At 37.7% G+C, this 24063-nt stretch overlaps 1 protein-coding gene and 1 long non-coding RNA gene across 2 annotated transcripts; one reads left to right on the forward strand and one right to left on the reverse strand.

Annotated features, from left to right (window-relative positions):
• The first annotated feature begins 4507 nt into the window (after positions 1–4507).
• Positions 4508–11872, forward strand: LOC131698722 (uncharacterized). The gene is made up of 3 exons (XR_009307726.1): positions 4508–4644; positions 8645–8769; positions 11627–11872. It is a non-coding gene; the product is annotated as an uncharacterized LOC131698722 (long non-coding RNA).
• Positions 11873–15783: 3911 nt separating this feature from the next.
• LOC117424776 (gastrin/cholecystokinin type B receptor-like) lies at positions 15784–17640 on the reverse strand. The gene has a single exon (XM_034041480.2). The coding sequence runs from the start codon at positions 17135–17137 to the stop codon at positions 15845–15847; it is 1293 nt and encodes a 430-aa protein (XP_033897371.2). The 5' UTR covers positions 17138–17640; the 3' UTR covers positions 15784–15844.
• Between the last annotated feature and the right edge of the window lie 6423 nt (positions 17641–24063).

A 24063-nucleotide genomic window follows, 5' to 3' on the forward strand; every position in this document is an offset into this window, starting at 1 on the left:
TTGTTTCTGTGTTTGTTTTGAATAATAATTGTGCACCAAGGCGCTGAACTGAACTTTCCTGAATATCCCAAGTTTATCATGTCATTGGAATGGGGTTTAATTTGTTTGTAGGCACTTTTAAAAGATCTTAAGTAAACCCCTCTTGCCAAATTATAATCAGTAGTTCTGTATTAAGTAATAACCATAGCTGGAAGGCAGCTGCATGGTACTATATAGTGACACAGTTGTATAATTACATTTGTTGAATCACGTCCTATATCAAACTAACTGACCAACTGTTTCTCCTGAGGGTTGACTGGGAGAAGCATATCGCTGGCAGACCCCTGTGAACAGCTTCCTAACTCTTTGATGTCGATTCAGTACTGCACTGTGACCTGAGCGCTTTCCCTACATAATCAACCTCACTGACATCAAGGACACCTGCCAAACAAAGCACTACATCCGCAAAGGAGAAGAAACGTTCTCTTCAAAGATGGATTCTGAATCTACTGTGAACTGAGCTGCCCTGTCTTTTTTTATCTTGAATATATCCTGAAATTATAATTATTATAAGTCACAGGTGACAGTTTATTTTACTCTTGGTCTTCAAAGTCACTGCAGCGTTTCCCATTAGGGAATCTGAAGCTGCAACTCAAATCCTTTTATCCTGTCCTTTTTATCTGTAAAGTAAGCCTGATACATTGCTAAAATTACCCATTGGGAAAGGAAACCAATCCTTACAATGTGAGAAAATTCTTGATTATTTCAATTATTCAATATTGTTCATTGTAGGGTATATCCACTACATACAGTAATGGCTTGTTGTAATTCAGAATCCAAATGTAATGTATGTACAGCTCAAATGTAATTTACAACATTACACAGTAAAGGGGGTTCACAATTGTTATTTCAGTTATTTCTATTCAGCATTAACATGAACAACTTTGTATTAACAATGCTATCACAGCCTTAACCCAATCAGAAGCTGAGTAGATCCCTCAACAAACCGCTATTCAATTATTGGGGTAATTCCCAAGATTTAAAATGATTTGATGTGTGGTTTCCTGGCAATAGTCAAATGATTTTGATTGTAAAGAATTGATATAAGTTGGAAACCCCTGGAGAACAAAAGCATTGATCTACATGTTTTGATTCAATCCGGGTTTCATTTAAAGGGATTGGATTTTCATTATGCAGGCACCTCAAAAGACCCATCGGAAATATAGCTATTTGCATGTTGCAAGGTTACAGTATTTAGACTTTGTGTGAAGAAAGCTCAGTAGTTCCCCCCTTTCATCAGCAACACATATACAGGGGTGCAACAGAAAGGCTTAGCATTAGTGGCATCATCACTGGGGCTTCCTGTTGAAGATCCTTTAGCTCTTTGCTTGTTTTTCATTCTTTTTCAAATTCCTTTTCCTCTTACGCATTGTTTTCATCTTTATATTCAATATTGATGTGTGAAATACAAGCAATGAACCAAGGAGATCTTAGACATAGGGAAACGAGGTGGGGATGTGATAATATTGTAATGCCAATAAGAAAAAAATATACTGTATATACCAGTGCAAAGACATTAGTGTGAGATGACGCCAGCAGAAGGATAAGTTTAGGGTCTAATGTGGACGTGACTAATGCCATCAATCTGTGTGGGCATGTCAGTCATTAGGAGGGTAACAGAAGGCATAAAGCAACGACATACTTATTTTCAACCTTATAACAGTAAACACAAATTGTCATAAGTAGCAAAGTAAAACAGTAAGGTATTAAGAGATATTGGTAACATTTGTAATGTAATTACATATGAACTTGCATTTGGTCCTTTTTTTTAGCAATTTTCGAATATGCAAATAAAAACAACACTACATAATTAAAAGTCGTTGCTACTTCCTGGTACAAAATCACTTCCATCTATCCATGTGACCTGTCACACAAGTTGTAGTTGAAAAATCTATGTATTCCAAACTAAAGTATAAAAAACAATCAAATAGATCTTTAACATAAGACATGGGAGGTGGTGATAATGCTGCTAATGATAATACGAGGTAAGAAAATGGATTATAAAACCTTGGTAAGTTCTCGTTTACTGGCATTGTGAAACGGAAGGCAAGGAAAGTTTCATCTGCAAAGTTAATCTAGCAGATAGAATTTCTTGTTGTGCAAAGCTTTGCTATGCTGGTGGCAGGAGAGCGGAGTGTAATGGTCTTTACAGTCAATAAATCATTCAGCTGGGAGGTGATATTGATTGGAGTGCAGCTAGCGTGGCTCATTTCTCATGCTTTCACAAGTTTCACTTTGTGAAGAAAGCCCTTCTTTTTGTTTGGAAAATAAAATCCATGTGCATTTGGATTGTCAGAACCTTTACTCTGTGGATCACTTCACAGCAGGTTCAGGCTCGTTTCAACAGGATAATAATATATTGCCCAGAAAGGATTTCCTGTTAGCTTCATGTTCTGACAGTGTTATGTCAGACAGAATGGATGGTTTCTTGGATGACCATGATGAACTCCATGTTGATCCAGGCTACTGTTTAAACACCCCTTAACACCTGCTCTGATATCTTTAATGAGTTCACTATTTCACACACTGTGGAACCCTAATACCTGCTCCATAGTGATACTTCTTTACACAGAGAGTTATAAATAGCCGACTAGGTGAAGTAGCAGGATGTAAAACATTGGGGATATTTAGAAAAAGACTGTAGTTCTGCAGCGTCAGGCACAGAGGCAGCAGCCCTTGTTTGAACTCATTTAGAAATCAGTCCAGTTCCCTGTGTGGTTCCAGCACTTCATTCAATCATCATATAGGGTGTATTGATTCAGATCGTACCAGAAACAAATCCATTTACAGTGATTTAGTGAGACGGATTTCTAGCTTAAAGAAACATATACTTTTTTATCTCGGATCAAGGAGACGAGAATTGCTCAATATCTGAGCATTTCTTAAAGGGGAAGTCTAATTTAGTTTGGAGCTTACAGAACTATAATTCAATATGTTGTTTTGTCATTACAGGAGTGCCTGATATTGGACATAAGACCAATTCTTTTGTGACATTCCAATGTATATAAACCTTTTTTCTATAGAACATGGGTCATAGTGCACCTGATGATAACATTTGTATAAACTGCTTGGCAAACTTGTATTTATTCCATTGGCTTACAAATAGTTTCACCATATTAAGGAGTATTTATGTGTTGAAAGGGTTGAGGTACGTGACCAATTGTCTTGTCCCTTTTTGTCCATTGACTCCTTGAGTCAAGAAATCAAGGAATGATATTGATGTTGTACGCTAACCCTAGATGTCTTAAATGAGGTTTGTTTGTGATGTTTTTATGGCATACAAAACACTTGTATTTTCATTGGCTCCTCACGCAGCCATCTGTAATAATGGTAAAGCAAAATTACTCACTATTTGCAGCCATTTGGTTAGCTTTAGTTCTCTTTTATTTTCAGGAATAAAACAAATGCAAATTGACAAATCTTCAATGTACTGCTCGCTCAATACAACACATTGCATATTCTCATCCAGTTTCTATTGCAAGAGAACCCTTGACCTGGCAGAATGGTTTCAACAGCCCTCGCTATCCAATCTTAATCCTATCAGAAATTGTTACTACCTTGCACCTCTTTTATAGGCTTTTTCTTAAGTGTAACATATCAAAGAATTTTGGGCCTCATTTACGAAAGGGCACTAAATGTAGGTGTGACATGCACATAGTGAGCCTAACATGCACCATAAATTTACTGTCCCATTTACTAACAGAGAACACATACATTTATGTGCACATTATTTGGCTAATTTACATACCATAGAGTGCACACTACATGTATTGTGAGTGATAATTTAATGTGCACGATAATGTCTGACACTTACTCGTGACCACCAGGATATGAAAAGCCCCAGCAGTCCAGGCCTATCTTTTTGGTCAGTGGTTTATTGTGAATGGTAGAGGTGGCTTACATTGATCAGAAATGAGCGATCAACAGACACAGCACTCACCAGGGGACAGGCAGAGGCAATGCAAACTAAAACTGCCCGCAGAGGAGTTAGACATTTTAGTGGAGTTGTTTTAAATTATAATACCTTGTTTGGTCCAGCCTCTTCCAAAACTCCTGCTTCCAGAAAGTAGGCAATATGGGCAGCCGTGCAACACAAGGTCAATGCCCTGGGTCACAGCCAAAGCCAGACATGTTAAAAAAATGGATTGAACTGAAAAGAAAAACTAAAGATAAGATTGCTCAGAACCGGTCTGCGGCAACATGCACAGAGGACGGACCATCCGGACAGGTGAAACTGATCAGCCTGGAAAGGAACATTGAGAACATCTCCCATCCAGACAGGTAGAATTAATCAGCCTGGAAAGGAACATTGAGAAAATCTTCCATCCGGACAGGTGGAACTGATCAGCCTGAAAAGGAACATTGAGAACATCTTCCATCCAGACAGGTGGAATTAATCAGCCTGGAAAGGAACATTGAGAACATCTTCCATCCGGACAGGTGGAACTGATCAGCCTGGAAAGGAACATTGAGAACATCTTCCATCCGGACAGGAGGAACTGATCAGCCTGGAAAGGAACACTGAGAACATCTTCCATCCAGAACAACTAGAAAGTGTGCAGGGCGTCACTGACACCACGAGACTTAAAGATGATTCTCAACCATGTAAGTAAGAAACGACACAAACCATTTAATTGCTTTTATAAAATGTATTTTATAATTATGCAACATACAACACAATACAATACAATACAATTGGATTTTATACAGCGCCTTTCACAACAGAGTTATCACAAAGCGTTGTACAATCAAGAATAAGCCGAATCAAAAAGGAAAATTTTAACTTACTTTTAGAGATCAGAAGACAACATCTTAAGGTAAAACTTTAATCTGATTTAAAAATTAAAAGTGTAATGAACTATAAAATAAAAACTAAATTATAACATTCCTTCATGTTCATTCATGCTTAATATTACCTGTTATTTACAGGGTATGTTCACTGCTGTATATGAAAACATTAATGTAAGTAAATGCTGAATTTCGTGAGGCAAACAGACTAGTTCCGTGTGTTCGATGTGGAACAGGAAAAGGTTTTAGCCATTTAATGAAATTATTTTGCTAGTTTTTCAAACACAAAATTTCAAGTCATTTTCTAGAGTGCTTCGGATCCTACCATACAACCATGTATGCAAGTAATGCCTCCATGATGCCAGATAGATTTCAGCCCAGAAAAATAGGTTTAAATAGCACGCCTATCAGTGGTTAAAGCCTGGTTTCCAAGCTAACTAATTATCGCTTACTTTAAGGCACACACTATGATTATCGCCCTTATAACTCATCTCATTATTCAGAGCAGGGTGCCTCATTTAAATATATAATCATGCATTACCATACAAATCACATATTCATTCTGATTACCATAGTGTGGCACAATAAAATCTGTATGTGCCTGTGGCAATGTGCCCCGTCCCTGTGTGCATTTGTGTGTTGTTGCGTGTGTAAATGTTGGTGTATAGATTGGTACACGGGATATAAACGGGTCTGTGTTTCACGTGTATTTAAAAAGTGTAGATTTGTATTTAGGCACGAGGAGAGCACAAATCACTTCACGTGCTGGTTAAATGTAATATGTGAGCACGGGGTTGCACAGAATTAATTCACGTGCTGGGATTCAAGTGAATAATTAATTAGTAATTGAATCCCAGCACAATAGTATATATAGACGCACATTTCTTGCACTCAGGGTTAGGTGTTCGGTGAGTGGAGAACGAGTGTGGAGAAGGAGGTAAAAAGAATAATAATAATAATAATAATAATAATAATAATAATAATAATAAGGAAAGAACTGTCTCACTCACCGTGTTTCATTTGTCTGTCTGTCTGTTTACTGTCTAGTCCGTTTTGTTTGTCTTTTTATTTTGGCGTGTAGTGCCGTGTCCTGTGTTTTTGTGTTTCAAACCTTTTATTTTCTGTTCTGTTTATTAAATGCTGAGCGCGATCACGCGCCCAGCTTATACCAAACCAAATCTCTGTCTGTGTATTCCTGTCTGGTCTGACGCCACCCACTCTGGCCGTCTTTGTGACAGTGCCATAATATGCCCATATGCCCACTATTTTTCACGAATAATGATGAAGATTGCACCATAATGTTCAGTGCCCTTTTGTCAATGAGGCCCTTTGTGTTTGAGATTGAAGGCGGCGGTAATGCTAATGAAACTGGGGATAGATTTCACAGCTAGGTAACATCGGTACAGTTGGTGTCCAAAGTGCAAATTGCACTATTCTGGGGGATAAATATAATCCAAAATAATTCCATTTTTAGTTTGGAGTAGTGATCACAATCTGTACCACACTATAAATGTTTCATATTTGTGATACTCTCACAATTCATATTAAATCAAAACTCAATAATAAACTGAAGAAGGGAGGTTGTGTACAAAAATGGCTGTAAATATTAGTGCTATTTTATATTATTTATATTTATGACCTGCATGGGACTGTACAGTACACTGTTTGTAGTAATTCTGTTTCTACAGCAGCTTTCAGCATTTCATTATAATGGCATGGTTCTGATTATAGGTCAGATTCTAATACCTGGGGTCAGAATTAATGAGAGCTGTACTGTTCTCAAAATATGATTAGTTTAATAAAACATTTGGTCATATGCCAAAAGAGATGGCTTCCATTCACGTTGCAGACAGTCACGTGTTCATATGATTCAACTCAGTTGGCTCTCGTTAGTCTCTCTCTGATTTCCATCAGATAAGCTCTTTTCCCATTCTAGTCTGTTTCTTCCCATTTCCTATATAGACAATGATGAGAGGAGAGGAAGGAGACAAAAAACACTTTTCTCCAGAATTTTCTTCAGTCCTCATTCTGTTATTGATCGAAAACAATGCGGTCACAGGTAGTACTGGAATGTTCTTCCTGTGTATAAGAAACTAGATTATTTTGTAAGGAAGGCATCTGTTGCCCTAGTGTCTGAGTCTTCTTTAGGACCAGATTCAGATGATATGAATTTACCCACCGATGACATAGATGAGAAATTTGGTTGGAAACCCAGTGATATGAAAAATAGTGAGTTCTGGCCCACCCCTGTGTTCTGGATGGAGGGGATCCCTCTTAAAATTGCCCTTTGTCACCAAATTGAAATGCATAAAGGAAACAGCTATCAATCCAGTATTGTTTCTGGTGAAAGAATGATTTTCAACAGAGGGGCTAAGTGCAAGTCTCTGGTAAACTGTGGATGTGACAAATGTAGGAGTGTGTTGTCAATGAGCCAAAAATGTACGCGGCCTGTAGTTATATGGTCAAACAATGTCAAATGCTATTTCAATGTAATGGCCCTGAGGGAATGTTATTCTCGCATTTGAATGTTGACCAATATAACGTGAGAAGTGTTGAATGTGTTGGGTGTGAGACTGATCATACAGTGAAATGGGCTCATTTGGTTAAACTGGAGTGCAAAGAAGGTATCTCTGCCAGATGTGTGCAGATATCTTTTAGCTGATAGCTGTTGTCACCCTTACTTGATGTGAAGAGATGGTTGGATCGAGCTGAACCAGAAAGGGAATTGGAATCGGGCTAATTTGTTGGACATGAATTGGAGAATTTAAATTAATTGTTGAAATACACAACTTATGAATGTGTTAAGACATACTCTTTTAGTAGTTCACAGTAATATAGTAGGATTCTGTATTACTGTTTAAATATTCTCTGTAACCAGTAGAAAATATTATTAGTAAAATTGTATGAAGTCTGTGTGGAAGGTTCATTACTCAAAACTCTAGCAGGCTGAAAGTTCCAAGACTTTCTTATCAGGTGGAAGGATCTCTCTAAACTAAGCATGGAGCCTTCTTAACATTCTGATCCAGTGAAGCAAAGAATAGTAAACTCTATGAAAAGAGGTAATCAGTCAAAGCACAACGGTGCCAGTTAGTGTCAAGTATACAGTAGATCTGCCAAAGAGAATGTCATTAATTTGGTAACTTTGTCTTTGCTTGCTTGTATGCACATATAATTTTATATGTGCATACAGCTTTCTACACCTGTTTACACAGAAGTTTATTGCATAAAGTTTATTTTATTACAGTTTTTCATGTTTATGTACATGTGCTCTTTTTAAACAAAATAAGAAAAAAAGTTTAATTTTCAATGAAAATATGGTGTTTCTGCTCTGAAAATGTTATGTATGATGTTCAGAAATATATATATATATATATATATATATATATATATATATATATATATATATAATAACCATGCTGGTTCCATAGGAAAAGCTGGTTTTTATATTGTGTCAAACTGTGGAATCTGAAGCTGCTCAGCAGAATTAATTCCACTTCTAACAGGGTTGCTTTTTGCAATGTTTCTTAGAGCTGAAACAATAAAAGTTGGATTTTTTTCTTTCCATTCCATTAAAGTAAGCCTTCATACCCCCTACTACTGTACTACCTCCACTTTTAATTCATTATTACTGATGAAACAACACAAGTGACAATCCTTCCTAAATAGGCAAAGTTAGCACTGCTGTTTAGGTGTCAACATGCCTTAGCATTACCAGCAACCACTCAGACATTGGTGACCAAAGCAGAGAAATAACCTTGATTTATTGGCTTTGCTTGAGTGAGTGAGCTCTATGAACACTTTCCTTTTCTTTCCGCAGAACTGGACCCAGAAGGAGACAAAGCGGACTGAGAAAGGAGTCTCAAGGTTCAGGGAAGGGAAAAGGAAGATTATCACGGAAAGCTACCCCTTTAGAGGAAGGACAGCCATTATGATTAAGGACAGGTAGAAATGATTTAATTCTTGCCTGCATTATTGCTCCCCAACTGTGTTAATGGAAGCCATATATCATTATATTTTTGCCACAGTACTCATTGATTCCTACTAAGTGTCTAATTATAGTGTAATTAGTGTTTTTAGTAGTACTTTTTTTATATATAAGGAGCTTTTTAACTTCATAAAGATTCTCTCTAAATGCCTCTGGTATTCAAATGCAGATCTGTAAGAGACACCTGGGGTCAATTCAACAAAGAGCCTCATCTAGAAAACACCAGTGGAGCCTTTAAATCCATTAGCTTGTACTAGGCAGGTGGTAACACTCTCATTGTAACCTAAAGTATGACCCATGAACAAACAAAGCCCAGGGTTTTTTTTTGTAAAGTGTAATGGCTTTGGCACGTGTCTAAGAACACAATCAGATCTCATGTGGATCTCTACAGGGATACAACAGCCTGCAGTGTTTGATCTGGTGTATGTTGTTTTGCATATTCGATGTCTAAAAAGACTTGACTTGAATTTATTAAGTTTCTTTTAGTATTTCTATCAACAGGCTTCAGTTATGGCAATGCTTTCCTTAGTATATCAATATTTCCTTTCCTTTCCTTTAGTATATCAATATCAAATAGATAACGCTTAACACCATATTTAAAAAAGAAAAAACCTGTGACAAATTCATGCTATTGCGATTATCTTAATCACCTTTTTTGGGTCATATTTTACATTTTATCACAGGTGCCATTCTTTGAAAACTGCAGTCTGAGAGATAAGAAGTGCTACAGATATTATGACTGCAAAAGTACATTTCTATACAGTCCTCTTGTATCTTGATAACAAGCAATTACAAAACCCCATTAAAGTGTGACGAATGTGCCCTGTCTGCTCCTTCTAGCTTTTTTTAAAAAATCCTTTCCTTTTAATTACTGTGATATTGTGTTGGCCGATTCAGTGTAAACAAAAAAAAAAGGATTATGTGAAAAAAAGAGCTTTATACATGAGTAGATTAGTTAATGATTTAGTTTCAACGCAGATGATTTGTCACCCACCCACCCGCTTTCTGTGGTTTAATTGTGACACAGAGGCCTGATTATTTATCATTTAATGAATAGAAGTAAATTGAAGTCTGTCTATTGGTCCGGTTCCAAATGCTAAAGGAGCATCTACGCTTTGAATAGCATCTGTAATATTATAATATTATAAATTGTAAATAGCCAAGTCCCTCTATTTTTATGACAGAGAATGGAAGGGTGAAAAATCCTGAAGGCGTAGACCTGAACTCAAACCTGGGTCATCAAGGCTCCAGAACACCCCCACTTTTCTAAAAGAGCCAGGCTCCTTTAGTGGAGCAGTAGAACATGCCTTTATACCAGGTGACAGATAGGGGGCGCCATGTCGCTGCAATTGTTCTTGTGTCTGACATACTTACACTTGACGAAGGGAACCATGTGGTTTGAATTCATTCTATACACCATATGTGTTATCATTGCCTTGCTCCTATATTAAATTGGCCTTCGCTGTAAAGAGGGATACTGCGAGCGTCCCACACTCTCATATGACATGATCACTTATATTTAGTTCTTCCATTTTCTGTTCCTTGTAGCTCCATGCCAGAGAAACCTCTCTCATTTTCTTGCACAAAGGGATTGTGAGATTAAACTCCTGTCACACGCTCAATAAATCACACACACACACACACACACACAAACAGTCGGATTAAAAGACTGGGGCCTTTTTTGAGCTGTTTTTTGATTCACTGTGATCGAGATTGATGCACTGGAAAAAGTAAAAATTCCAGAACTTTATTTTCAATGAATAAATTGCACATACCTATTCAACAATGTGACAGACAGTAATATATTCCTCAGATTCTGATATTATCAGTGCTGAAAGAATGTCCCTAACATATTCCATCACAATTGAATAAATGCTTCTTTTTAACTATATTAACTGTGAGAACACGAGTGTGACAAGGCTGGACAAACATATAGGGTGGCTCAGTATACTCCTAAATTCTGATACTTTATGTTTCATTTCATATTCACCCCCCCCCCCCCCCCCCCCCCCTCCCTAAAAAACACAGTCTTACCATCATGTTGTTCATTGTTTGGCTTTATGGACAATCTTGGGTTACAACCACTTCCATCTGTTTCTAATAGAAAAACAGCATTCTCTTTTCACATTCAACTTATAGTACCCTTAGGCTACCTTGGTTACATGAGGGCAAGGATCCAAAAGCCTAACCTGAATTGATGTTAAATTACACTAATTGGTCTCTAAATTTGGATGATGTGTCATGCAGTCCTTTATTCAAGTCAACGTATTTACGGAAATAACTAACCCACCAGTTACTACCATGTTATCGATACCCCACTTGCACAATATAAATAAGAATGTATATTACATCCTAACTTGTTAAATATATGTTAAATCTATACATTACAAAGTAGTTAGGACAGCTTTTATATGACAAAGCCATAACAAAACACATAACAAAATGTAATAAAGCATAGTGAAAGCAGGGTAAACCATAGGTAAGCACTGTAAATCTCATAGATGTACGGTAAAGCAGATTCAAAATAAATATGGCAAACCATTGTAATCTATGGTAAATGCATGGAATAACCACAGAAAAAGCATAGGAAAACTGCAAAATTACCATGCAAATTTACTGTGGCAAACTTTTATAAAGGATGTTTTCCTCCTACTGATACTATCACTAGACTAAGGTCTTAGCAATGTGGTGGGTTGCTGGCATCTCTATGGACATATTGACCAGTATGTATATAATTCTATCTACCACGGTGTTAGTCTAGTCACAATGATCTAGGCAAGCAGGTTTTATTGATTTTCTTTCGCTTTATTGCAGGCTCTTAAGCCAAATAAAAAGCCTCTTCATCAGGTGAAAGTGGAAAGAAAAAAATACTAATTACACTGGAGGATGTACTAAACAGGAAGCACAACTGAGAGGCCACTGAAGAGACATAAAGTGTAGCAACCAGCATCATGCTCTTTGTGATGTTATATTGACAACCCTATGGGAGAAACACTGCATGTAGAACAGACTATGTCTACATTTTTGTGCGGCATGACGTCAGGTAAACGTTGGAACAGTTTGGGGGTGAATTGTTTTTAAAAGACATAACCAACATTATACTATGTGATGTAATCTTTCCACACATTTATTCTCTCAGGTACAGTATATCACCTAGTTTAAAACTGTAAACAATTGTCTTGTTTTCATTTTGTTTTCCTCGTTTAAATAAAGTACTAATGTAGCATAGTAGCATATATGTTCAACGGCACTCAGAAGTAATTTCTTTTAGTCATGTTTAGTTTTGGAGAAAATATTTGTTTTAAAAAACTACCTGGGTACACTGCATTGTGTGAAAAAAAAGGTTCAAGAAATAAAATGTAAGTGTGCGCAAGCCCATTTTGTTTAAAACATAAATTAGCAGGCGCTGTGTGTATACGAATATCACAACCGGGAGTTTACATCCGATCTGTGTTCAGGAGGTATAAAGCAAGTGTTGTGCATGTGTACAGTAAAGAAAGACTGCTTTAAATTTTTATAACATATTCCCATATATTTTTAATTTTTTTCAATACTCATGGCAGAGAGCTGTATGAGTCTTGCGAACACGAAACTCAGCTCCAGAAGACAGAAGACAAAAAAGCAAATGTCATTTATTGTGCACAGTAGAGTAGGTGAAAACCGCACGCTGTGCTGTTCGTGCGGCTGACACATCTGCTGATCACTAACTTATACAAAGGTAAGGACGCTTCATTATGTCTATTTTCACTGTCATGACTCTCGTGTCGTGTTGGGTTGGGTTGGGTTGGGGGGGTACGTCTATTATATGATTGATCATGAATGTTTTTTGCGTATGACCCCCCAAATGTTGGCAAGTATGTATTTTCTCGTTTCGAACGCTTGACTCTAGTGCTTGCACCTCATCAGTCTCCCAAGCCTTCACTTTCCTCTCATCTACATCGACGTCAACCATTTTTTTCGCACTTTTTCTTGGAATGACGCTTGAGCGTGATGACTTAACCCCGCCCAGCCTGCTTCGGCCCCGAGCCAGATTCAGAGATGTTGCGAGGCTGGAGTTTCACGGTTCGGGTCGGCTCCGGTCGGGTATCTTGCTAGTGCAAAAACACCCGAACCTTAAGGGCCTGGAGCCCTCAGGGCTCGGTGTGCAGGTGGAAAGGCTATAAACACGCGCAACACTGAAAACCAAAATCATATCAAATAAACAGTATTTAAAGAGTATATTTGTTTTCCTAGCCTTCACAATCCAGTGATGCTTTTTCAAAGCTTGGCATAAAAACTCATACTTGAAATGCATTTATATTGCTTTTCTCCTTCATGTTAATAAAAAAAAATGAAAGCCTTGACAACTTAAATCACACACATCTACAGGCAGGCTTTGGAATAATCTGATTGTATATCAAAACCGCCACCTTCTTACTCAGTGTGAATTTCCCTGCAGAATGTGTGTCATCAGTGATATAATAAGGGCATATGTCTGTATGCTAAACCCTTGAACCTTTTCTTTAAAGGGCATACAGTTAATACATGCATTTAATACATCTAACCTTGAATGGAGTTGCTATTGACTCTGGTTGTCACAAGTTCCTGATTCTGAAAGAGCTACATCTAATGTGGAGTTCAAATTTAATTAAACCGTAGCATAGCATCAGTTCTGTGGCGATGATTCATGTCAGCGGCTCTGGAAGTCAAAAAGTGGTGTGGTTAATTGAAGACACATTGATGGCATCACCCTATTGCTGGTTTCCTGGATCAATCATATCTTTGTTAGCGCCATGATTCCTTGCAAATAGGACGGGAGACTTAATCACACCGCATACTGCAAATGACCTTTCCTATTGTAACTGACTTGCATCCTGCTCTGTTGTTATAATAATCTACTTCTTTTATTTTTTTATTTTTTATTTGACAGCACCTGCAATTATGTCACAAAGGGATGGCTCAGTGCCAGTGCAAGGATAGCTTAAACATGATCTGTTACCTCATTCTTTTCTGCACAGTGTTTCTGACCTGAGTATAAGCTATGAATTCAGAAAGTGAATTCAGTCTCAACCACTGTACATTTTATGAGTTATAAGGCTACAATGTGACTTAGATTCACAGTTCAACGTGAGACACTGTGTTTGTCAGCCTTCTCCTTCTGCCTAAGAGTCACGTTTAGAATTATAAATCATGTATGAGGAATCAACCAAATTCTATCTTCTGTATAGCACAGCACTTTATGTGAAATAATAGTTCGAGTATAACCTTCAATTTGTGATTTATATAATATGTCTAAGAAGGGTGCCTCTCATCTGAAATCTCTTATAACAGCTAGTCTAGACACTGTGCTAATGGTCACTTTAAGCAGGCTCTCTCAATATGAAAAATAACATTTTGTGGCATGTACTTGGATACCCTTTGAGAACAATAGTCCCAGGTGAATGATCATATATATTTCTATTTGACAGTGGCATTTGCATGGATGGAAATATGACTGGACTACTTAAGTCAAATATTAATAATCTGTATCCATTTATATTGCCTCCCTCCTTTCAAGGGAATAGAAAATGAAAAGCCTGTCAAACTGAATAACCAGACACTGTTAAGAGACAAGCAGAAAGGATGCCGCATATCAGAGGTTCTCTGGTTTAATCAGTTCTGGAATTTGGAATCAGTCATTTTTCAGTCGCAGGACTAATCTGTGGCTTCTGAATATGTGCGTCTAATCAAGGTTACAAAATTCCAGATTTGATTTTCTGCTCTTTCTGTTTTAGATTCTAATATATATATATATATATATATATATATATATATATATATATATATAATTTTTTGTTTTGTAACAAAATCGCTGTGTGGCATTTAGATTTCAAAACGATTGTTAATTAGTTAATACACGCATTTGGTTATTCTATAAATAGTTAGCAGTGTAGTTGGGTGTCGTAAATGGTTAGACGCAAAAGGTTTATCTGAGTTTAACTGGAGTCTGAACAATACCACACAACATGTTTTAAGGAAGATCAAACGTCTCACAGAACAAGCTATGCAGTTTGGAGCGACAGGTGAAAAAAGCACAGTGACACTTTAAAGCCATAACATCAATTGTCACATTAAACCAGCTAGTAAGCAAGTGTTATTGAGCAGAACAGCGCATATTAATAGATTTTATTAGCAACACCTGTAGACACGCTATTAATAAAAATCGACAAAATTACTGAAAAACCAGACGTGTAACCGGAATAAATGGTACATTTGCGAGCTTACCAGTTTTCTTCTGGAAATTTACTGAGATGTTTAAACTGTGTACTGTAGTTTTCATGTAAAATATAATGTTCTAGATTAACCCAAATGTCCTTCTGCAATACGCTCATTTGAATATTGAAAATGTGGCTGCGAGATATAGCGATTTATGGGTCGGGCGTTTTCATCTGATTTATAAATCAAAATATCAATCATACACGACCAGAACAATGCGTGATGGTACTTCAAAGTCCAGCACATCTAAATCATAATGAATTATCATCTCTTGAACATGAAAAAACTACATCCATTGGTAGAGACATGCTAGGTATTGTAAAATCAAACTGGTAGAGCGCGTTCAAGTCACAACTGACCAGATCTTGAGAACACAACTGTGGAAGAAAAGTAATAAATGAGTTAGAGCGTGCATGATTTTTGTAAATGGGAAAATCACACACACACACATTATATATATAGCAGGGACATTTATAGAGCTACATTTAGAAGACATTCTGAAGCTAAAAATCACACTGCTTTGCAATATTGTGCTGTCCATTTGAAACCCCCGTTTATATATATATATATATATATATATATATATATATATATATATATATATATATATATATATATATATATATATATATATATATATATATATATATATATATATATATATATATATGCTAAATGAACACCTAATAGAATATGAACATTTAATAGAATAAAAGCCAAAAATCAACAGTGTGATTTTATTATAAATACTTTACAAAAATACATGTACCGTACAGCATGCAGTATAGACAGCTTTACTCAGTCGAATATCGTTTCACACACAGTGACAACGGAGACGCTCTTGTTTTTAGTGAGATTCTCGTTAAAGGCAAAGTCTCTCCAGCCGCAGATTTCCGAGTCTGAATTCTCATCTGAAGCCCTGTAAGACAACAACCTCGGGACAGAGTTGATGGGTGGGGTCTGGGCCAATGGCAAGCTAAACACAGACGAGAACTTTTTCCTGTAGCTCTTTCTGAACTTCTTGGCGGATCTGTATAAATTCCCCACAAAGCAGTAGCACAGAGGATTGAGCGCTGAATTCGTCAGCCCCAGCCACTGCGCAAAGGGTCTCGCTTGCAGAATCCATTCGTGCTGAACATGATCGAGGTCCTCTTCCTCAGCAGAGGCATTGGGCATATTAAAATCGATCCAAATGTCCACCACGTACATTGGTAACCAGGAGAGCGTAAACAGAATTACCAAAGCCACCACCATCTTCGCTATTTTCTTGCGCACTTTCAGCCGCGACCCAGACGCAGCTAAATTGCACGTGTAATCTTTAAATTTGTCGTCGGTGCTCCACAGCTTGCGCCCAGTGAGAAAGCAAATGATGAGGTTGAAAAGAACGGGAAAGCCGTACAGGGAGCAGAAGAGCAGAAAGTTATAAGCTTGCCTGAGTCTGACATGTGGCCAGGTTTCCATGCACACCGTTATTACCTGCTGTCCGTCCAGCAGAACGAGGTCCTTGGTTTTGTTCATGAAGATCAGCGGCATGCAAAGCCCCGAGGACAAAACCCAAACCACGCAAATCATCCAAAAGATCTTCCTCCACGTAAAGAAGGACCTGGCGTTCAGAGGATTGTGAACGCTGTAGTACCTGTTCAAGCTGATGACTGCGAGACTAAGGACACTGGCGGAGACGGACACCGCTTGGACAAACGGGACAGCACTACACAAAAAGTCGCCAAAGATCCACGCATTGTACACCTGGTGTCCGAGGTTAACAGGCATGCAGATGCACACCACCATCATGTCACAGACGGCTAGGTTAATTAGGAGGCTTCTGGTGGCAGAGATTCCCGCTAGCCGGTTCCTTCTCTTGCGCGTGAGGACCCTCAGTGCCATGATGTTGCCCACCAGCCCGATAATAAAGGACAGCGAGTACATTATCACCAATATGATGGTGCTGGGCTCACGTCCCGAAAAAAGCACATTGTCGGTAAAAGGAATCGAGTCCCGAAAACTGTTGTTGAATAAGGAAAGGTTCTTAGGAAACAAGTGTCCAAATCGGAGGTAGAATTCTGTAAAATTCATAGCGTCACTTATTCTCATAGTGTATTGTAATCTACGGCAGCAATCAGAGCTACAAACTGTTTTTTTTGTTTTGTTTTTAAGTACAGTATTCACAAAGGATCTATTAAAAAGAAGCTAGACAGATTCATTTAAATATGATCCCCGGCGGGGAAAAACATTTCTATAAAAACACGTTTTTTGAACAATTACCGATTTAAAACAAATGTAAAACGCAAAAAGTTTTTAAATACAAATGTATAAATGCTTTAGATGCCCGACAGAGTGACTTAAAACAACGCCTTTATTGAAAGGTTAGCCAGTGCTGCTGTGCAACTTCCATGTCTCCCGCTTTTGATGGAAAGCTGCAGAGTGCAGGTGGTCTCTCACAGTTCTGGCTGAAACTCTGGGGAAACAGACACACTCTCCACTTCATATAAAATCAAACAGGACTTCGTTTTAAACCGGTGGGTGGCAGAAGAGAGCTATAGCTGGGATGCCTCTGGGAGAGGCGAGAGTTTGCACTCAAAGTAACTAGACTGTGCAAAAGGCACAATAAATATTAATAGTGAATTTTGGAATAGTGGAATGGTCTGTAACGTTCTAACGCTGTAGAGCAGCCTTTACTCCATGCTGGACCGAGTCCTCCATCCTGTTTGCGGTACTTTTTCTAGTCAGAAAGCTTGCTGCACGTGAATGATGTCACTTCATTTTTAGAACTTATCATCAAACTATTGCCCGAATAATCTCTAAACAAAATATTTTTAGAAAACAGAAAAAATAATACACAGTACACCCTACAATTTACGATTAATAACTGGACAAACGTAATGTTATGACATGTTCAGTATTGAATATTATATATCATACACAGCGGGATAGCAGGTTATTGTACTGCGTCCCAGTGTAAATACCATACCTGTCTATGCACTATAACGTACTTCTACCACAACCCCCCTGTCACACAGAGTAGATACAGGTACTGGACAAAAAAATGGAAACACCAATGTAAAGTCACTTAATAGGGCGTTGGGCCACTATGGTATCCCGCTCTGTGGAGTTCTCGGCGGACCGTTTTTGATGAAACTGGCTGCTCGCGCCCCAGGTTGAAATTTGCAGTCAATTGATCTGCAGTTGCTCGCCTGTTTTGTCTTGCACTTCGAATTAATGCACGGATATCACGATCATGGAGTATGCGCTTCCGCCCACTGTTGCCCTTTGCTGATGATGTCTTTCCCTCGGAGTTCCATGCCGACATTACCTTAGACACTGTTGCTCGTGAAACATCAGCAAGTTTAGCTGTCATGGTCACTGAAGCTCCTGCCAAACGCGCCCCAACAATCACCCCTCTTTCAAAGTCACTGAGGTCTCCTCTTGCAGCCATGCTAGCCATAATTATAGGCAACCAGGCCTGTACAGCATTTTTATACATGACCCTAAGCATGCTGGAATGTTACTTGCTTAATTAACGCATGAGCCACACCTGTGTGAAAGCCCTTGCTTTCAATATACTTGGTGTCCCTCATTTACCCAGGTGTTTCCATTTTTTTGTCCACTACCTGTATGTTCTGATACATCCACGCTACACCACAGTAGCTGCTTTAGAATAACGAGCTGTCCTCGAGCGGTGGTGCTGAAGGATGAAATGGAACGGAGGTCGAACAGTTTAAGCTGTCCATTACGTTAATAGAACGTAATCGAAATTATGCGTTGTACTTAATATTTAAATATCGTATTTTTTAATTACATTTCTGAACTAAAACGCAGATGAACTGTGTTCTCCCAGAACTACAACGTTATGATTTGATGCAGTACAGAACTCGGTATTTGTGATGGATTTAGATTTCAGAATATCTCACTTTACCAATAAATCTGGGTTGCAAAGCAGTTTAACCCGTATACTATTAATATAATTCAATCCAATGTTCATATTAAAAAGGGGAAAAAAAGAATGACACTTTATGATTAAATCAACACTAGTGAAATATAAAAGGATTGTAAAAAAAGATTTGCTCATAATCCTGTCTGAGCGAGAAAAAACAACATAATCCATTTGAACTCAAGACAGTAAGTTGGTATACATCACAAAACAAATTCAGAGTTCCCACAGTTTAGATTCTTTGGGAATACAACAACATCCAGTAGACTGTATGCTAGTTTTACTGCCATAAATTAATACAAATCCAAAAGACAGTCTACATGTTTTTTTTATTATTATTATTATTTTTGAAGGACTCCTTGTGAAACAGCATCTTCAGAACTGCCCCAAATACTGGCAGATACTGGCCTTGCTATATAATTTATTGAGCTATTACAGTGATAAAAGGGATACAAGTCATTGTAATGTTGCATGGTTGTTTTTTGTTCCACAAGATCATAGGCACTGGGTGCTCAGGCATGAATTGTATTCCTTCACGATCATCATCGCCTTCACAACCAGAATTGCTAAACATTTTTTTCTAATCTGCTAAAGCAGACTCTAAACGACATGTCCCTTTTATAACAGAGGCAGGTACATCGGTGCTAACCCTAACATAACCCTAATGACTTGAATAACAAATACCCCTGTATTAACTAAACTGTTCTGTATGATAAATCAGTGCACAGCAAAAATAAAAGCATTAAATACTGCTTTACAGCTACACAAGAGCCGCCTTTCAGTGTTTGATAAGCCTGCGTTTGTATGAGTATATGTGGGCCCCGTCTTGGCTGTGGGGTGCACAGGGTCTCTAATAACACCCAAATGTATTGATCCTTGAAATAGTCTATATTGCAAAGCAGGTCCCTGTAAAATGACATTGTAGCTTGGGAAAAGAAACATGTGGGATACTAAAACTAAAAAGAAAGAATGCACCTATACCTACAACTATTGTTTAAGGCAGTTAAATGTAATAAATTGTATATCTGGCTCACTAATATCATTACAATTAGGCAACAACCTAGTAAGAAATGGAGCTGTAATTGTTAGCACCACTATGTTTTCTTCCAAGTGCTTAAAACTCAAAGTTTCCACAGTTTTAACGTACATAACACTGAGTGCTCTAATCAATCAGTTTTGTTTTCAATCATCAAATCTATAAAATTAGACATTTTAGATTTCTCTTGTAAAAGTCAACTAAGTGTCCCTTTAGTTACCAATAAATATTTGTTTGTATTTTTCCAAAACCTGAGCTTTACTGTTCATCCAAGTCTATATTAACATCTATATGTAATATAATAAAATCCTACCCCTTCCTCCACTCAATTAATGGGTCTATCCAGTAGTGTTTCAAAAGCCATTTTTATACCTTTGAGCTTGAGAACTGATTCCAATCTTACACATCATTGTGGAGTTGACATTTTAATTTAATATTTTAAAAAATCCAAGAGATCAAAGTATTCCCAATGAATGTCAGTCAGTTTACTATACTGGGTCTGCATGTAAATATTGGCTTCAATATGTTCACCTGTAATCAGACTTCATCATAGGATACAGCGGTGTATCACATTTCAAGTCAGTATCTAAACACAATCCAATATAGCATAAAATACAGCTCTGTGCCAAATTCTTAAAGCTTTTGTCCAGTATCATCTGAAAACCGTAGTGTAAAAAAAATATAGCAAAAGGTCAGCTGGAAATTTAACCCTGAAAATAGGAAGTCTGCATATCTAATGGTTTCCGAGATGCAAGGGGCTGAATTGGCACATTAACCTAAATGAAGGACTCCACAATGATCAAGTGGGAGTAAAAAATATTCAGAAGCAAAGAAAGGCTACAAGCAGACTATAGGAATGCATTAAAAGGTAGTAGCAGCACAGAGTTTGTGTGGCTAATGCCTGGCACTCCTGGCTCACACCACATTGCCACTCTCAGTCCCGTTCAGCTGTGCCGTTATGCTGCCTGTCTGGATTTGGCCCCTGGCCTTGTCTCCATTCATCATGCCTTCATTCTCTGCATTCTTCCATTTCAGTGATTTCTCAGACTTGGTTTTGAACAGTAACTCGTGGCCTTCAAAACGAGAAAAAAAAACAAAAAACAAAAAACACAGCAGATGATTTCATACAGCAGCATACAGCAGCAGTTGCATTTTGCTTGACCTAACATCATTGTGCCTGACCTAATACAATTCTGGAGTTTCTATTAATATTGAAAGGTAAAGCCAGAGAAGCAAGTGTGTCATCTGAGAGAAGCTCTGAATGCCTTTTTCAGCAGGTAACTATGGAAACACACTAATGGTGTTCTATAACTGCTGGTTTGGGGACTATGCAACATCTTGTTAATGGAGGCTACATGACAGTAAAGTATATTAAATGGCCTCCTTAGATGCAATGCACATACAAAAAAATGAATACCACTTGTTGTTACCACTTGTAAAAGTTGGAGATGTAACAGTATGAAGCACATATGGGGCCCTCCTTTGAAGCAGGGGAAAGAAATCTATTTAAAATGGTACAAAAATGGTAGAAATTTGTCTTTGCACTTGCTTCAAAATAAGGCCCATAGTCTCTAAAAGATGCATCACCTGTGCCACAAGGACCACTAATCTGTAAGGTAACACCTCATTTGTAGGGTGTCTCCTGGTCGTGAAACAGTTCTGTCCAAAATCAACATGTTGTGGTGACACTATAGTATTTATTAAAACATGTGTTTTTAAAAATCTGTAGCAATTTCAGTAATACTTACTTTGGAGAAACTACTGTCAAGTTCATCAAAACCTAAAGAAAGACTGAAATTACCAACATGAAGAAGAGTGTAACATTGCAGGTGTTTTAAAGATGAGACCAATTTAAATGGATTTTAAAACTTTATCACACCTTTAAGTTCAAAATCAGCAACATGTGAGACCTGAGGGTGTGTAAATCCCAGCTCATCTTCTAAAGGGGTCAGCTAGACCAAAACTAATTAGCCTCACAGCAGTATACCTGGAGCAAGACCTTCCAAAGAGCCTGATCTGTGTCTAATGCCAGTGATAGGTGAGAGTTACTCTGCCCTCTAACTGGGAGTCAGGTCACAGTAAAACCTATTACCAAGGGACAGACATGTAATCAGAACTTAATCAGCTCAAGCATAACGCTGTCAACGACGACATCTGTAGCCAATTAGGGGCAGGAACACTTTAGATTTCTTGAGGTAAAGGGATGGGAGGGAGGCCCTTAGGTAATTTAATGAAATGTAAGTGAGACTGATTAGCAGATCTCCCCATCTGGCAATGTACCTGTAGAGAATATTGTATTCCTTCGAATTTAAGATGCCCCCAAATTTAAGACGCAGCCCAAATTTACCACCCTCAATTTGAGGAAAAAATAAAACATCAAATAAATATGCTTTTACAAAGATACCATGATTTCACTGTTGTATCTTCCAAAACTGACACGAAACAGTGTTGTTGTAGATTAACCACGGAGCTTGTTTATCATGCTGCGCACTGTATAATACTTAAGATGGTGTCTCTGTCGTACACATACCACCACTCACTTACGACATCACACATCCTGGCAACAGCAAGCACGACACAACACTCCATGGCATCAGGCAACATGTAACCCAGCAACCACAACAGCACTGAAGATTGCTTGGCATGTTAAAAAATATGGGGGTCTGATCAGCATTTCCGATCTGTCAAAGCTGGTACTGTTTGTTAGAAATGCTGAAATTGTAAACATTTCTCTTGGAATTCCTCAGGAAGCTTGGTTTGTTTTTTCTCAGCCGTGTCACGTTGCTGCTTGTGTATTCGGGCAGACGTCTTTGTTGTCTTTTCTCGGTAGTCAGTCACGTTGCTGTTTGTGTATTCAGGTAGTCACGTCTTTTGTTGCCGATTTTAATACACGCATCACTATACTGTACTTGAATTTAAGACGCAGGCTATTTTTCAGAAGCAAAAAATGGTTAAACAAGTGCGTCTTAAATTCAAAGGAATACGGTATATATTTATATTACATTTGGCCTCTTTCAGCATAAGAACGTTTTTTCATCCACACGATCAAAAGTTTGTTTTTACACCTATTTGAGTTATTCATCTGTATTTATTATATTTTTTTATATTTAATATCTATTTTGGAAAAATAGAATTCAACCAATATCATTTTAGACTCAATAAACCCATACATAAAATTAAATGTTCATGGAATCCAAATAAATATATGTTTACTCCCATTATTATAAAAAAAAACCCCAAAAAACCACATGTACTTTAATAAAAAGACACCCCAACTTGGAGGTAAAACTGCGTGTATTTATATATAATAATTTCATACTGTACACGAAATTACATTTTTACAATTGTTTTTCTCAAATGCTTGGAAATAAAATTCCCTCTGCATAACAGTATGTTGAAGGTTTTACTGTGATCTTGATTAGAATCACACTTTACAGCATTTGGACACAATGCAGGTGAAGTCTTATTTGGTCTTGCCTGCTGTCATCACTTGCATGTTAAAAGTGAACTGTGGCAGGTTTACTCACCTGGGCAATCTGCGGTTTCTTTAAAAGCCTTCTTTTTGCAGCAACCTTGACACAGACTGAAGATGCAGAACAGCACGTACAGTACTTACAATGGCTGTAATTTGATTACAGTTGACTTGATCTCTAAACACTCTTCCGACAAACTGTTCATTCATTTTTGTACACCTTCTTCTGGGAATTCATTTAAACCCTATGGTGCTACATTAGAGGTTGTGCTTCCGCATGCAACAGATCTGTTGATTAAAAAATGCATCTGATTTATCCTGCAAACTAAATTTAAATAATCTGTGCTTGGCTGAGATCTCAGGTTGTACAGCATGGTGCTTCAACTACCACTCAATTACTGCTAAAACTGACTAATTAAAATCAAGATAAAAAAATAAAAATAAAAAAAGCTGACGGGACATGGTAACCATCTACATGAATTATTATTTCATAACATTTTAAAATGATTGTCATTTGTAAGAAGATATTTAGCCACACTTCCTGTTTAATCGTTTACTGTATTTATTCCATCAAAACAATG

Source organism: Acipenser ruthenus, chromosome 19 (genome assembly GCF_902713425.1).
Source record: "Acipenser ruthenus chromosome 19, fAciRut3.2 maternal haplotype, whole genome shotgun sequence".
Taxonomy (NCBI): domain Eukaryota; kingdom Metazoa; phylum Chordata; class Actinopteri; order Acipenseriformes; family Acipenseridae; genus Acipenser; species Acipenser ruthenus.